Genomic DNA, 16,765 nt, shown 5'->3' with positions numbered 1-16,765 from the left:
AAGTTTTGTGCTCTTTAGTCTTTAGTCATACCTATTTATATAAAAGCAGCCATTTGTAGCCGTTTGCACGGTTTGCAGCTGAGACCATCCAAGCCTTTGTTCTTGGCGCGGAAACCTACAGGTAGGAACGTTGTGCTAGCCCGTGTAGCCTGTCAGCTGTTGATTGCGAAGACCTGTCTTGAAATCTTTATTCAGACCTTTGTCAGAACTTTAAGACAGTAATTCTGAGAACGTGCCGAACGATTACACGCGTTCTATGTACGCGCAACGTGCCTCGAAGCTGCCGAACGTGGGAACCCGTCAGTCCGTTCTCTCTTCACACGAGCGGCTCACTGGAAAGCTAACCGCGTGTTCTGAAATTGGTACGTAGATACTACGAGCCAGCGCATACAATGCCACGAGTCACGAGCACGGACGACACCCTCTCGAACGGCATGAGCGAGCTGAATATGTCCCAAGAGTCTGAGATGATGGAGTCCGAGTCGCAGGACTGTTTGGGGTCTCAGGATGCGTCTCAGGACTGTCTGGGGTCCCAGGACGCCTCGAAGGCGCGCCGACTCCGACACGCTTACCGGGCCGTCATCGACAAACAGCTCAACGAGGCGGAGAACGTGCTTCCCAACGAGGCCCTGCGGAAGGCGAAGAAGCTCTTCGAGGACGTCACTCGCACAACGGAGGCCGTGTTAGACTCGACTCTGGTCAGCCTGGCGGCGTCCCGGGGACGTCAGCTGGTCAACGCGTTGCCGGTCAACCTGCGCAAGTTCGATCCCGACGAGTTTGCGGCGCGGGTGCGCGACTTTGTGTCCGACACGTCGCAGACCGACCCGCTGACGGAGAAGGCCTGGGCCCAAATCGGCAAGCTGGCGGGGGGGAACATGAGAACAAGCCACCCGTTCTGGTACCTGTACGGATCGGCGGGCGAAGTGCCAGTGAAGACGAGGCAGGCGCCCGTCAGGCGACAGCTACCAGACGGCCCGGACCGGGCGCCGACCGTCCCCAAGCAGGTGAGGCGTTCAGTGCCGTTCCTACGCCTGGCCGTATCTGCGAGATTTATTTGATATATCGTTTCGTAGCAACGCTGTAAAATTGACACTGTAAAATTGTAAATTTACAGTGACCCTTGCTGACATGATTGGCGAAACTGTTCAACAAACTGTTCAACAGCATGGCAAATGGCATAATACTTCACTTTTTATTCGGAATCGTCGACTGCTGCTTTGTGAGCACTGTAGTACACAATGACATGTTCCGCCGTAACCAGCTTATACGGGGTTTGTCCGTAAAATTTGGATCAATTCATTTATCCAATTAGTGCATATGATCAAAATTCTTTAAAGTATCGTCCTTGGGCGCCAATACACCACTGCCAAAGTGATCTCCACGCTGTATAGGCTCCCTGTAAAGTAACCTGCCATGACCTCCTTCACAGAAGACTGCTCAGCCCGTTGGATGGCGGAGAACATCGTCGAAGCTGTGGTCTTTCACGCTTTTCTCGGGCTTCGGGAACAGCAAAAAGTCGGCTGGGCTTGCATCAAGGCTGATGCAGTCCTGATACAGCCCTGATACCTAGCTCAAATACACCGGTTTATGCCAGCCATAGTGGCTGCATTTTGATGGGTGATCATGTGAAAAAACACCCATGTGCTTAGATGTAGAAGCATTTTAATGAACCCCGCGCCATCAAAATTTATCTGGATTCCCTCACAATGGCACGCCTCATAATCACATCGTAGTTTTGGCCCACCAATCCCCGGATTTATGGTTGGTTGCTCATCTCTGTCTGCTGTCGTCTTGTTTATACAATTTGCTACAACCCTTACATCTAGCGGATCACCAGGCTAAGCTTCCACCATTCTAATTCACTCCTAGTTTGTGCGCCTGTCGCATTGCCCTGTAGTTGTCCTCAGAGGTGACTCCGTGTTTTTTTATTCCAGGTTCGCTCTGTGGAGCAGACCAACCAAGAGACGACGACCGAACGCGTCAGCGTCATCCACCAGCTGCTGAGGGACATTTACAAGGAGATTAGACGCCCGCTGCCGTACTTCGAGCTGGTGCTGCACCCTCACTCGTTCGCCAAGACGTGCGAGAACATTTTCCACCTGTCGTTCCTAATCAACGAGGGTCACGCCCGCATCAAGCGCGACGCGAACGAGCTGCTCGTGGTGGAGCCCGTGTTCGGGAACACGAACGCCGAGCGCGAGGCCAACAAAAGCGGGGTGTTCGCAATGACGATGAACATGCAGCAGTGGCAACAGGCTGTCAAAGCCTTGAACATCACCCGCCCTGTGATTCCGGATTAGGAGTATCAGGCGTACGTGTGCATGTCTTTGCGGTATGGAACTGTTCTTCTGCATGCATTCCTGGTTGCCGGCCTCTCCACTGTTTAGTGGACGTCTTGGAGAAGGGTGACAAACCTTGTAATGTGATGCATGCATGTGATAACCAAGAAGCCCACTGGCATGGAAGACCATGGCTGTGTCTTTTCTATGGAGACTTGGAACAAGGCTCACAAGTGCCTGTTCAATCCTGGCAACTGCACTGTTCAGTGTAAGGAGCTTCATGTTCACCCTATGTTCACCTTAGTCTTCGGTGTCTACGATGTGCTAGAAAAGCTTGCCACATATCTCCAGTCATTGCGTCAACATTGAGTGCATGAGGGAAAACAGAGATATGGTACAAGCTATGGGCTGTGCAAGTGCCCAAACTGAAACAGTCTCGTCTACAGCAGCCATCGACCGACTTGCTGGCTCTCTCTAAGCGTATGCTGGGGCCTCCCAGAAACTAGAACCAAGTGGTCCCCAGTCCAGCCTGGAGGACATTGTTGCTGGCATGCACAAAGATGGCAGGGATGCCGGAAAGCGGCCCCGAACAACTTTTCTTGTTTTTGTGAACTCGAAGTTCACAACTTGTTGAGTCTTTATATACTTAGCATGTCCCGAACCTCGCTACAGGGTTCTTGCTTTCTGTCAGCAAAAAGAAAAAAAAAAAGTTACCGTTTCTCAGGTTGCGTTTTCATATTCTGCTGATCTGTTTCAATGCTGGATCACACCTCTGTAGTCTCGCTGCAAAAGACCTTCAAAAGAAGACTTACCAAGGCTAATCTGGCCAATCACATCATGAATAACCACGGATTGCTTGGTATACATGTGGACATGGAGTGTGTGCGTTGACACCGTGCTGACATCAGACTATACCAAAGGCGCTGGTGTTGTCACCTTTCGGCAACCTGGTCATTGTTGTACCTTGTATGGCAGGCCAGAAATAGAAGGGTGGCTTTTATCTGTACATTTCTTTCTAGTCACTGACGGAACTGCGTTTATCACGAACGTCTCCACTCCCTTTTTGGTATAGGACATTGGATTCAAGAAAAATTGAGCAAAGTTCCGTGCAACACTTTCTTTGTATTACACATTTCTCTGGAATCTATGCTAAAAAGGCAATAGCAACTTGCCCGCCTGTCCTTCCTATTCCATTTGCTTGCAGTGTAGCCTCTTACAATTAGTACATCATGTCATGAGTGTACTTAAGTTAAGCCTCGAGTGCATTACACATTGCCTGCAGCTCACGGGATGTAATGTAACGATCGTCGGCCATGCTGTGTTTTAAAAGTCCTTATGTAATTCAAACATGGCAGCCTTTTAACATGTTACATGCGAAACCACATATATTGTGTTAACGCTTTAAAGAGAAATTAAATTCAGATTGGTCGTACGACTAGGCTTGTTGGTACCATGTGACATTCATTTTGATAGACAGTGCAACTAAAACTAGGCAAGTTTGTTGCTTCGTTCACTTACGTGGCCGCCATTTTTGTTGTGCAGTCTATCAGAGCTGTAATGTGGACGTAATGGAGACGTACTTCAAGAAAAATCTGCTTGTTAAATTACCGTTTCTACGTACCGACCTTGCCAAGCTCTGAGCACTCATGCAGTGGCTATTTCGGAGTTGTTATAGCAATATCCCTTGCCGGTTGCCCGCTTTTCTTGAATTCAAGGCAGCATTGCGTAGGGGTCAATGTGCACTGGAGTTGCAGAGCTTTCTGGTGGAAATTTTGGGAAGAGTTTCACGGAAGGGAGAATTTGTCACTTCAACCCCACACCTATTGGTGATGCTTCCCTGGATTTTGCTGACGACTGCTTACGACTTTCCATATTGCAAACAACACTCTTGTGCCATAGTTTCCCATTGGCATGCCAAGGACCGATTGCTGGCAAGCCTTGTGGCGGTGTAGCGAAATCAGTCTTGCTTCTGCAGGTGACGTACACCAATTGGTATACTCCATATACAGGGGAAAAGCATGGAGACGAGGGTGTCATACTTCGTCATGGTTGCTGCGTTTCTACGTGGGTAAAATGCTGGAACACCACTGTACTTAGATAAGGTGTGTGTGAAGCCCTGGTGGTCATTTCTAATCCGACACCCCCACAATAGCTGCCCAAGGATGAAAATATAGTACGTTGAATATCACACTGCACTGGCACCAAAATTTCATTTCAAGATTTAAAGAAATTGGAGGTGTGCCATCTTCATCGCCATTACTAATCAATCTCTTTTGACCGAATGAACAAAAATGTGAATGCTGCAAGTTTTTCCTAAACTGATTGGATATCATTATTTAGTGTCGTTTAAAAAGTACAGAATTTTGATTGCAATGTTTTGAGCGCTACACAGATGTCAGCATAGCTTCATTTTGGCATTCACATATAGAACACATAACTTGATGCACTGTTGATAAACATTCGAAGGTATACGTTGCGTATCCTTGCAAGCGCTGCGTTGTAACACTGAAACTGTGCAGCTTCACATAATTTTCTTGTGTGAGCATGACTGTTCGTTTTTTTTGTGTGCAAGCTATAATTGAGCGTTGTGATTGCAGCATGCTGTTTGAGCATGATAGTTTAGCTGAAACAGGCATAGCAAGTTGTCAGATGTATATACTGAAAGGCTTTTACCAACACCACACAGTGAATAATTGTTTCTAACAAGATCTTAGTGTCGGATCAAAGCATGTGACATCTGGTCAACGTTTTTTCTCGCTATTGTTTTCATGTCGAAGGTCTGGCTGTGGTTATGCGTGGCTCAACTGTGTCAGCTAGACATTTCCTTTAATGGGGGAATTTTTGTACGTTCGTGTTTTTCCGTCAGTCCGCTGAAGAGGCAGTTTCAACATTTCAGGTTGCAGAAAGTGTGTTCTAGCATTTAGACATATCTTGTACACAGACATATCTTGGACATGCAGTACACTGAATATATAGGCTTGCAATCAACTGAGCTGTGCACAGTCTTACATTGCAGGCAGTAATGTGGGAGCGATCAGCAACAGGTGGTTCGTCAGCAATCTGTGCTCATAAAGAATGCCATATTTGAATAGAGCTTACCGCATCACATTTATAACTAACCACAATTAAGGTGACCAGAAATTTGTAGGCTCACCAATAATCTGCCTGTATGTTTGTTTGGGATGACGTGTATTGGAGGTCAATTCCCGAATACATTTTAATGTGAAATCATTGCTTGAGATATGCATAAGTGATAGCTGCACAAGCTGTCAAAATAGGCTTAATATAAGTGCCAGAACGTAGGTCCTTTTCACTGGTACTCTAAATGAATAAGTATATCTGATTAGAAAACGCAACGAGAGCCTGTTGTGTGCGTTCAGTACGTGTTGTGGTGTGATGTACTTGCATTGCCAAATTGTTGCCTCGTGAAGAAAGGACTTTACATTGCGACAAGTTGCAATGCGAGAATTGAGAAAACACTGAGCAGCTGCACATATTGTCGAAGCTTATCCTTTAATTGTTGGCCCTTTTGACCTGCCTTAATTTACATATCATTGGGAATGAACAACTTGTGTGCATGTTCTTCAAGACTGAGGACAATGAAAAGCGCACAATTGGACCACAACCGAAGCTTGTCTTTTCAAGATCGATCCCGAAGCTCATGCTTTTGTGTGCTCCATGCTTCATAAGCACACCATATATTTCGGTTTCATGCATTTGAGCTTTTCATTCGCGTCGAGTGGATCTCGAAGGTCATAGATTTGATGGCTCTTTACGTCCGCATACGTCATGGTAATCCATCGTTAGTCGTGTCGAGCCAAATCAAGCCTCCTGGAAATCCGAAACTAACGGCGTCGCTGTTAGCGCGGTCGATTTCATTTCGTTGCGTTACAAAATGGGTAAGAAGCGCTAGAGATTTCATTCCTAACGAAGGACCACCGGTGTTTTTGCGTCGCCCGCTTTTGTGAGCCATTCGCCGTGACTTACATAGTATTGTACGCAACTTCTTTTTTGCACTTTGCGCTGGTATTGCTCTGCGCGCGCGACGTGGTTATGCGGATAGACTCCACAGACAACTTCGTGACATGTACTGACGATTCCTTCTGGCGTGCCTATGAACTGTAGTTTTCGTCGCAACATGTGCCGTGCACGTGCAAGACGCAGTCGTACTCGTGGTAGCTATGTAGTGAACGCTCGTGCAATATATGCGGGCCCTGAAGACTGAATGCAAGTGATTGCAACGCGGCCAGCAAAGATCTTCCCGCCAAAGAGTTCGGTTCGGAAGGTATTGTATGTACATGTGCATGTTTGCACTGTTGCATGATCTATTATATCTGTTGGCACTGCAGTATATAGACCAAGTAATTCAGCCAAGTAACTAAACAGGTACGGGAATTTTTTAAAGTGGGTCCTTCGGGGAAAAAGTTAACAAAGTTTCTCCAAAGGAAACTTTCAGGTGTGATAGACGTTTGTAGGGGCTAAATATATGCAAAAGCATAGTTAATTAAGTGTGTAACTGATTGTCTAACTTAATGTTGCTACACAACAATATTCATTACAGCATGTATATGCGTTCACGATCGGCGCGTCCACTGACGGCAATTTTCAGGGACGGTGATGGCAAAGTGTGCGACGGAACACGCGGAAATCTAGCTACTTTGATGCGATCGGTGCATGAAATAGCGTGTTGTTGATCAAGCAGTTGGAACAACTAGTGCATTAATCGTTACCGCAAGTTAGATTGCGCACCTCTTGAAATCTGTGCCAACACCAGACCATATTCCGAGCGAATGTGCCTTGCAGGCTCACCTTACAATCCATCACCGACAATATGAACTATTAAATGGTTAGTTAGAAAGTTGCTTCGTGAATTTTAATTTATTAGGCAATTTGTATTTCAATTTCTGGTGCAATTCGTATTCTCAGCTGCTTCAGGTAATCGAGTTCAAGGACTATCATACAATGTGCAACAGGCTATTTAAAAAAAATGTATATTTAAGAAAATAAAGAAACATGTTAATTAAACCGTTGTACAGGTGAATAAACGGCGGTATGCTCTTGTATTCAGCGGCATATCTGAGGTCCAAGAAATGGCACTGCTTAGTGGAGCTATATGGGCATGTAATGTTGCCTTCATAGACAATAGTGTCACGAAGCCGTCACATCTACGAATATGCAGAGATGGTGTTCTTCTTTCTTCTTAGCTTACGTTCTCTATCATCCTTGTCACATTAAACTTAATTTTGCTCAATCTCGTCCTTTTGCATGTGTACTAACTATAGCCCAAAGTGCATATTGCTAATTTTCTAACAGTTTCAGGTAAGTAGAAGTGAAGTCTGATGCCTTCCTGCAGATTTAATTGCGTAGTGCAGGGGTTGGCAACCTTTTGAGACGGAGGCCTAGTTCCATGAAGCCGACACAGCCGGGGCCGCATAGATAATTGGGGAGGGGGGAGGGATATGCCGTCAATGAGAAAAAAATTGGCGAATTGGCAATGATGATGTACGACACTAGAATAGAAATCATGTTTATTTTCAGTACGTATGTCACAAGGTTCCAAATTATAAACGTACGCTACAAGCAAAAAAAAAACCCCGCTTTAGTGCGAATATTGGGGATGAAAATTCTGAGCCAACTCGGGGGGGGGGGGGGGGGGGCAAATAATATAAATCAAGGTTGTTCACCGACAGACTGCAGAAAGTTGTGGAGTTGTTCATTGGTTAGTCGGGACATGTCCATTGATTAATTAAGGGGGGAAGGGGGCGTTCTGACGTTGTGCCAGGGGCTGCATAATATTGCCCTGTGGGATGCAGGTTGCCGACCCCTGGCCTTGTGAATCTGACTGACTTGTTGACTATTCAGCAGATGTGCCCTTCCTGTCATCGAACGCATCTGCTAGCCTCTTCCTTATCGCATCAGCTGCTTCGAAGTGGTGGTTGTGTAATGAACTCGCATACATACATTAGACTATTTCGCAGAACAGTTAAACAATAACCCACGGCACCTCAAATGCTTTAAGCACGTCAGCCCCGAGTGGTCTCGCTTGCTGCTAACTCACCATTGCAAATAGGGCTTCGTGGGGCTCATTTCCGGAGTGTTAATTGTCTTATTACTAGAAGAGCTCTTATCAGGCATATCTACTACTTACACACCATGCTGCACTGTTCCCTTTCTGGTACTTTAATTATGCGTGCTTTCACAAAGGGGGGGGGGGCTACTGCCATAAACAAAAACAGAGGCTGATGCAGTTTGAGAGCGATGCAAAATTCTCACTGTTGCTCATACTCTGACGGGCAAACCAGTGTGAAAGAAAAGCTCTGTAAATGCATTTTCTTTCTAGGCTTGCTGGTAAATAAAGCTTGAACTTTGATCGCTGCTTAGAATCTAAGAAATTACTTGTGACATATAATCTCAAACACATGAACAGTGTGCGCCAGTCCAGCAAGTTATTGAACTAGTAGTGTTTTTGCAGTAATTTAAACTTAGGAGTACCAAACATGCACTTTCCTGCGACATAAATGGCAAAAAAATGACGCTTACACTGGTATCACTGGAGCATCTCTACAAACAAACATTGACAACTCATTCGGATTGAAATCTGCACATGAAATGAATGGCTATCCAGTAACGGCAGTTGTTTCGCCTCATCTGAAAGAGGAACGTCTCACAACTGAATCAGTAAATGAGCTTTCTTTCCTTATGACTGGAAACTTATGATCTGCACATGTGGGACTTAGTGTGTGCTATAAAGTTGGTCAGTTGTCATCATTAAAGCCGTCAACATGCTCCCGTTAATCTCGCGCCTTCATTTTTTCGCTGCTTCTGATAATTTCCTTGTGAAACGACCAAGGAAACAGTAGTCATTAATAGTCCTTGTAACACTTGCACCTGATCTTTGCTCCGATACAGATATTAATTTTGCAATATCTTGCCCTATGTGCTTTTGTTTACCTAAGAATCTTCTGAAATTTTTCAGTCTTTCTTGTGTGTATATACATGCACACATACAAATGCACGCAATAATATACATAAAGTATGGTTGAACCTCCCCACCCGAAAAAAAATTCTGGCTACGCCTCTGCTAGAATGTCTACTTGGTCAGCATGTTTCGGTACTGTAATCTATCACACACAGCCATAGGTCGGCAAAAAATTTTAGCTCACTCAGACTCACTCAAGAATATTTTGCTCTGAGGGCTAATTCGGACTCAGACTCACAAAAATTTTCCTCTACCAGATTCAGATTTGCCAAACTTTTTCACAACCGGACTCACTCACCAGCACATTACACAGCCAGACTCACTAAAGACTCACTGCTTCACCTGAGTCTGAGTTAGACTGAGTAAGTCGACTCATGAGTCCGACTCATAGTCTGTGAGATGGTGCATGAACGGTAGTGCGTTGAGATATATGTGAATGGACTTCAGTGTAAACTTAAGCCTATATAAGTCCAATAGTAATACTGAACATGAGTAGATAGGACAATAGGTCGGCAATAACAGGTGGAGCTCTCTCGGACTCACTCAAGAAATATATTTTGCGCTTACGGCTCACTCAGGCTCAGACTCGTCAATATTTTCTCAACCGGAATCACTCGTACTCAGATTCACTGAAGTTTCCCTCAGCCGAACTCACTCGGACTCAAACTCGCCAAAATAAAACTCACTCAGACTCACGGCCCGATCTGAGTCTGAGTGAGTCGACTCCTGAGTGAGTTTGCCGACCTATGCACAGCTAATCGCAAACATGAGAATACCAAGACTTATGGTGCCTGAAAGGTACAACAAATGTGTCCATTAAAGTACCAGTCGCACAATTGGTTTACCACCACTTCAGGTTGAAGTCAAACTGTACTTTTGTTGCAATTCCCAATTGTCAAGCTGACTACACTTACCTTGAAATTATATTGGTTCTTGCAAATACATCACAGGTATTTGCTGTGTTTATTAATCACAGGCAAGGTGAAGTCATCACCTCATCAGCACCATTAAATAAATACAGTACACAAGGTGTCAACGATAAATTGTCCCTTTATTGTGGTCCTTGAAGAAAGCAGTCTTTATGTACAGTGAATAAATTAGGTGATTATGAAGACATGAGCTACACACGACATGAAAGATGAGTGACTAGATTGTGGTTCTTTGGTTTAGTCCACTTCTTCAACAGTGGGTCCTGCATGGTGTGGTGTAGAGGTGTGCTTGGGACCCTGTCCCTGGTGTAGCTTGCTCATGATGGGCATGCAGGCTTGCTGCAGTTCCTTGAGCCGGTGTTCGTACTCCTCCTTCTCAGCCAGGCTGTTGGCATCGATCCACGAGATGGTCTCGCGACACTTGGAGAGCACAGTGTCCTTGTCCGTAGGAGGACAGTTTGTCACCGGCTTCTTCGGCTGCTTGCTTGACTCCGTAGACATAAGTCTCCAGAGTGTTCCTGGCAGGCAACCCTCTCGCGCTGAGCATCAGTCCTCCTGCTTGAACTTCTCGGCCTCAGCAAGCATGCGCTCGATGTCCTCCTTGGAGAGGCGGCCCTTGTCGTTGGTGATGCGGAATGCTCTCCTGCTTGCCCGTGCTGTTATCCCGAGCCGAGACCTGCAGGATTCCATTGGCGTCCATGTCGAAGGTCACCTCGATCTGGGGAACTCCGCGGGGCGCCGGAGGGATGCCGTTCAGGTTGAACGTTCCCAGGAGGTGGTTGTCCTTGGTGAGTGCACGCTCGCCTTCGAAGACCTGTATGGTGACTGCAGGCTGGTTGTCCGAGTACGTAGTAAAGGTCTTGGACGTCTTGCAGGGGATGCGAGTGTTACGCTCCACGATCCGGGTCATGACTCCGCCTGCTGTCTCAATTCCCAGGGACAGCGGAGCCACGTCAACCAGCAGCACGTCACGGATGGCTTCGCTAGAGTCACCGCTCAGGACAGCTGCCTGAACTGCAGCACCGTACGCGACGGCTTCGTCCGGGTTGATTCCCATGGACAGTTCCTTGCCGTTGAAGAAGTCCCGGAGCAGCTTCTGCACCTTGGGGATGCGCGTAGAGCCGCCCACCAACACGACGTCGTGGATCTGCGACTTGTCCATCTTGGCATCTCTGAGAGCGCGCTCCACTGGCTCAAGTGTGCTTCGGAACAGGTCGATGCAGAGTTCCTCGAACCGAGCCCGGGTGAGCTTGCTGTAGAAGTCAATGCCTTCGAAGAGAGCGTCTATCTCGATGCTCGCCTCGGTGGAGCTGGACAGGGTCCTCTTGGCACGCTCGCAGGCGGTGCGCAGTCGCCGTATTGCTCTCGGGTTTTTTCTGAGGTCCTTGCGGTGTTTGCGTTGGAACTCTTGCACGAAGTGCTCGACCATCCGGTTGTCGAAGTCCTCGCCTCCCAGGTGTGTGTCACCCGCCGTGGAGCGGACCTCGAACATGGAGCCCTCGTCGATTGTCAGTATTGAGACGTCGAAGGTGCCGCCTCCCAGGTCGAAGATGAGGACGTTCTTCTCACCCCGCAGGTTCTTGTCCAGTCCGTAGGCGAGAGCGGCTGCGGTCGGTTCGTTTATGATGCGCAGCACATTGAGACCCGCAATCGCTCCGGCGTCCTTGGTGGCCTTGCCTCTGAGAGTCGTTGAAGTAGCAGGCACCGTAATGACGGCGTCACTCACTTGCTTTCCCAGGTACGCCTCGGCGGTCTCCTTCATCTTGGTGAGAACCATGGCGCTGATCTCCTCCGGGTTGAAGCGCTTGCGCTCGCCCTTGAACTCGACGCTGATCTTGGGCTTGCCTCCGTCGTTCTCCACTTTGAAGGGCCAGTGCTTGAGGTCGTCCTGGATCTTCGGGTCGTCGTAGCGGCGCCCGATCAGCCTCTTGGCGTCGAACACCGTGTTCTCCGGGTTCATTGCCGTCTGCGCCTTGGCTGCATCGCCGATGAGCCGCTCCGTGTCCGTGAAGGCTACGTAGCTCGGCGTAGTGCGATTGCCCTGGTCGTTGGCGATGATCTCCACTCGGCCGTGCTGGAAGACACCCACGCAGGAGTACGTGGTGCCGAGGTCGATGCCGATAGCCGGCGCGTCAGACTTTCTACCAGGCATGACGATTGTGTTGCGTTAGTTTTGCGTTCCGTTCAGAACAATTGCTCACTGAGTGCAGTGAATAATCTGCCGCGCTTTGGTAGCGGCGCGCGATTTATACCGTTCGCGCGCTTTTCTAGAAACGCCTCGAAACATCGCGAGCAGCGTGAACCAATAGGAGTGAAGTAGGGCAGTGACGTCGGTGGAGCGGCTCCGCGATTGGTCTCCGGTGGATCGAAGCGCCGAGAAAGCTCTCGTGTCGTCTGCTCTCGATGATTCGTTTCCCCGCTTACCGAAGCTAAGTTTATTTTGTGTGTTTTTCTCGATCTCCTTTGCTTGCTCAGGGATTGAAGAAGCTTCATAAGGAAACGGTTGACAGCTAAGAGAAGTGACGCATGCGTGGAGGGTCGCAGCTATGGCGCATATTGTCATTTTCGCGATCTTTCGTTGGCAATCGATCAAAGGAAGCCAGCTGACAAGACATTTCATCCGGCTGATTTTGGACGGCATTATTGAGATATGAGTGCTGGCTTCCGATGAATCCTGGTGAATCAAACGGTTGGTGTCCTTGCGTAATTAAAAGCGAGACGATCGGGAGCACTGCTACCGATCGGCGATTGTGTGACTTATACTTCTTGTAGTTATATCTCGGTGTTGCGCAATGGCAGGCACTGTTACACATCAAATTATTAAGAATAACACTAAAGAAACAACAAGCGCTACAAATGAAGCGCAAGTTGCACTTTTGGCGATTGTGTCTCGATCTCGCTTTTTTCGCGCTTTCTTGTTTTCCTGGAAACTTCGAGCGCCATGCATAGTCTGCCGTTGCGTAACATAGAGATGTTTCTACAAAGAAATCCGCAAATGCTTTCAATCTCAGCTGAAAATAAATTGCCGCTTGTTCTTCAGGGGTGGCGCCAGGGTTTTTTTTACCGGGGGGGGGGGGGGGGGGGAGAGGGGGGCACCCACGAAAAGTGAGTTTCTTCGGGGGGGGGGGGCGGCTGGGAACTTCTGCGCTGTGCTTTGAATATGTTTGCTATTGGGGAGCCGTGGAGGGGGGGGGGGGGGAGGCAGAAATCTTATGAGTGCAGCTGCCCCCCCCCCCCCCCCCCCGCTGGCTCCGCACATGTCGTTTTTACCTAGACGTTGGGGGTGACAATAAAGTGACTACGAGTGATATAGCTAAAAAATTCTCGACTATTGAGATGTGACATATGCACGAACTCAACGGCGGATCACCAACTGTCACTGTTCTGCCCTAGGCACTTTTAAGTCAGGCTGTATCATTCTAGCGCTGGAGAGCAGCTTGGTAGATCATACAAAGCAAAAAAATGTCCGCGGACCACTTTTTACCAGAGTGTATATACGTGACCCTTGATGACTAGATGCTGGCCGTCATTGAATATGCTATTCAAGTGACTACGCATGAGCAAAAACTGCCTTTGCAATTCGAAATTTTTGTGGAATCTTCATGAAACATATGCCATTCACCAAAGGCCATATCAATTTTTCTCGCGGTCTTTGATGCATATATATCTTAGTGGGCCATCCTTCTAATAATAACTAGTGTAACACACATATGTGCATCAAAATTAATAATGGGCCAGTGGCACATCAACACGACGGGCACGCTTAGCAAACTTGCACAATAAATGAGGGTTGTTGGAACTGTTGCAGTGTGTAAATTATATTATGATTTGTTGCTGTAAATGTATTTTGTGCATTGCATTTTGAAAAGGCCCTTTGTTTTATTAGTGATGAACTCTTCATTCACCTACTGTATCAGAACGATTTGAGACAGAAGTTATGATGTCAGCTAGGACTGCATAGCGCACGCTTGCACGATGTTTATCGTTTCATCATTGTCACCGTTTATCCCAGCAACAGTAACACTGTGAGTGGTATTTCGGGCTTCAGTACAGGTATTTGTTACAAAACTACAGAACCAAGCTGCAAGTTAGTTTAAATCCAACACTGAAGTTATTAGACTTTCAGGTGTCTTAAATGCGCGATGTTCCTGAAGTCTTTTAGCAGTTATCTTATGTGACTGGCAGCTGTTGATCACCAGATATGCGATTTCAGTAGGTTGCACAACATTTGTACCATCACTTCAACTTGAAAATTTGGGACGTACTTGGTTCTCAAAGTGGAAATGTGTGGCCGTTGTATGAAACCCGAACACTTCTAATATCAGTTATACATGTCGCTATTACAACGGCGTTTGGTCTGCAAGTTGAATGTTGGGTATGTTTGTGGCATGTCTTTGCATGTAAGTACAAGTGCTGTGCGTGTTGTTTAATGCTGCGTGTATGATATCTTTCACCAAACACCTCCCCTGTCATGCCAAGTGCCATGTAACCAGGTGCTGGCACACCGGGCACATGCCCCTCCCGAAATTTCTTTCTGCAGTGGAATACACACAAATGACACTCGACCACACTTACTCGCCTGCCGCTCGCTTCTTATCATGGACGTGGCCCTGCCGAAACAAATTTTATGCCTACGCCACTGATGCCACGAGATGAGGCGTGCAGATATTTCCAACTTTTATTGAAAACAACAACCCCCAATTTCTGTTTTCTTCGCTTCGGCTACTGAAATCCCTAATAGGCGCTATCAAGGACGCTTCGGCATGTGAGAATTTTGCCCAGCCTGATATGTATGACGTATTGTAACAATCAGCCTTTGCTGTTAATCTGTTTTTCGCCAAAAACTGCACACATGCCACAGCGGCTATTTATTACGGGCTCGCAAAGCCTCAGGTCGTGCTTTGAAATGCAGCCTTGTGAATTACAAAATTATTTTTGTTGATAGTATGATTCAGTGATGTGGCATGTGACATAATATGACTGTAAATCTTGCAGTGTCTGATCTGTTGCTGGTTTGAGCAACCACTTGAAACACACTTTTGAGAAGAAACCTCCTTATAATTTTTTGTTTGGCTGTAGTCCATGTCTTCTTTGGAGGGGGGTGCTCTTCAGTAGTACAGGGGCAGCATACATGTTTACTTTGTATTTGTAATCTCACAAATCACCAGTGATTCTCACAACAGATATAAAAAATAATTATTGGGTGAACCCATAACAACTGTGATTGTAGAAAACTGGGAGCTCTGTAGTTACCCATTATATTCGCGTCTTTTACTATTTGCATCACAAGTAACAGACTCATTCGGACAGTGTCACACTGGACAATGTCACATTGGACAGTGTCGGACAGTGTCAGGATTTAACATGGTTTTGGTGATCATATCACTCTGAAGCTATAGAATTTGCATAATGGGGGGGGGGGGGGGGGCATGGTCTCATCATATCTCGTAGCAGTTATTGCTGCATTGTGTAATGACAGCATCTTGAAACGTGTTTGTCCTTTTAAAAACGTTTTCAAGGGCAGCAGTGGTTGACATGTAACCCAGCAGTGCAGAGGCTTCAATACCTTCTTGTGTTCTCTGAACCTTCCAAGAGGTAATCATCAGCTAACTGAAGCCCTTCGAAGAAAGCATCTTGTGCCAGTTATTTGTTACACCCGAAGTCTCACTTCAGACTAATTATCTCATCCTTGGATGTGCTGCTTGAAAATTTCATTTGCCACCCCCCTGAGGAGTAACGTGCACCCAAGTTACACGCATCAAGGATGTTCGTTAAGTCTAACAGGGTGACTATGTGATTACTGCAGAAAAAAACAAAGAATAAACTCTTAACAGTGAAGCGAGCCATCGGGAAAAATTCGTGCTTTGTTGCTTAAAAGGAGGTGACAGGTGGGTCACGGTCGCTCAGCACACCATGTTTTACTGACCTTAGCAACGCCACTCACTGACCTTCCTGAAATATAAATCAAACCTTGTGTGGCCTCGATGTAACAAATTTTGAGGCACCGTCTTAGCCTAGGCTATTCTTGGGGCTGTGCACCAAGGTGCATAACACATGCCTGGCAGATAGAGTTTGTCCTGCATGGTTCCTACTTATCATTTCATTTTGATAACATGACACAGAAACGAAAGAACCAACATGCCATCCTAGGCCCGTAGCCAAGAAATTTTTTTGGGGGGGGGGGGGGCATTTGCTGAAGGTGGAGAAGAACACCTATTTTCATTATTTATATTTCGTAAAACACCCCCCTCCATCAAAATTTCTGGAGGGGGAGAGGGGGGCTGGCTCCCCCTGGCTATGGGCCTGATGCCATTGTATATCTGTGGATCAAATGGATTTGTTGTTGTTAGTAAAACGCTGCTGGTCATTATTTTGTGTAAAACACTACTGGAATGTTTAGAATTCATGTGACTTGTTATACTATATTCTAGGGAGAGGCATAAAAACTGTGGAGAACACTTGACTGTTTCAACTTGCTTTAATTGCATAAAGTAAGGAAACAGACCGGCTGGTGTTTGTTCACCTTGTTATGGTATGCTCTGTTGTTTGAACATCTTCTATAACACCGTCCCAGGCTC

At 46.7% G+C, this 16,765-nt stretch overlaps 1 protein-coding gene, 1 long non-coding RNA gene and 1 pseudogene across 2 annotated transcripts in view; 2 read left to right on the top strand and 1 right to left on the bottom strand.

Annotated features, from left to right (window-relative positions):
* The first annotated feature begins 98 nt into the window (after positions 1-98).
* Positions 99-3,707, top strand: LOC119405187 (non-structural maintenance of chromosomes element 4 homolog A). Its single transcript, XM_037671998.2, has 2 exons — positions 99-1,004; positions 1,935-3,707. Exons 1-2 carry the CDS (start codon positions 393-395, stop codon positions 2,298-2,300), a joined length of 978 nt encoding a protein of 325 aa, XP_037527926.1. The 5' UTR covers positions 99-392; the 3' UTR covers positions 2,301-3,707.
* Positions 3,708-5,686: 1,979 nt separating this feature from the next.
* The window catches only part of LOC119405188 (uncharacterized), a 114,494-nt gene continuing 103,415 nt past the window's right edge, over positions 5,687-16,765 (top strand). Inside the window, exon 1 of the long non-coding RNA XR_005186432.2 lies at positions 5,687-6,564. This is a non-coding gene — a long non-coding RNA (uncharacterized LOC119405188). The remainder of the gene's footprint in view (positions 6,565-16,765) is intronic.
* LOC119405185 (heat shock protein 68-like) lies at positions 10,298-12,428 on the bottom strand (annotated as a pseudogene).

The sequence above is a fragment of the Rhipicephalus sanguineus genome, chromosome 9, assembly GCF_013339695.2.
Source record: "Rhipicephalus sanguineus isolate Rsan-2018 chromosome 9, BIME_Rsan_1.4, whole genome shotgun sequence".
In the NCBI taxonomy this organism is placed as follows: domain Eukaryota; kingdom Metazoa; phylum Arthropoda; class Arachnida; order Ixodida; family Ixodidae; genus Rhipicephalus; species Rhipicephalus sanguineus.
This window is presented reverse-complemented; position numbering and strand designations above follow the sequence as displayed.

What these genes read in the sequence shown, in the direction of transcription:
- LOC119405187 (XM_037671998.2), top strand. Translation starts at nt 393, where the DNA reads ATGCCACGAGTCACGAGCACGGACGACACCCTCTCGAACGGCATGAGC. An exon ending in CGCCGACCGTCCCCAAGCAG is followed by an intron (nt 1,005 to 1,934) that starts GTGAGGCGTTCA and finishes TTTTTATTCCAG; the next exon opens with GTTCGCTCTGTGGAGCAGAC.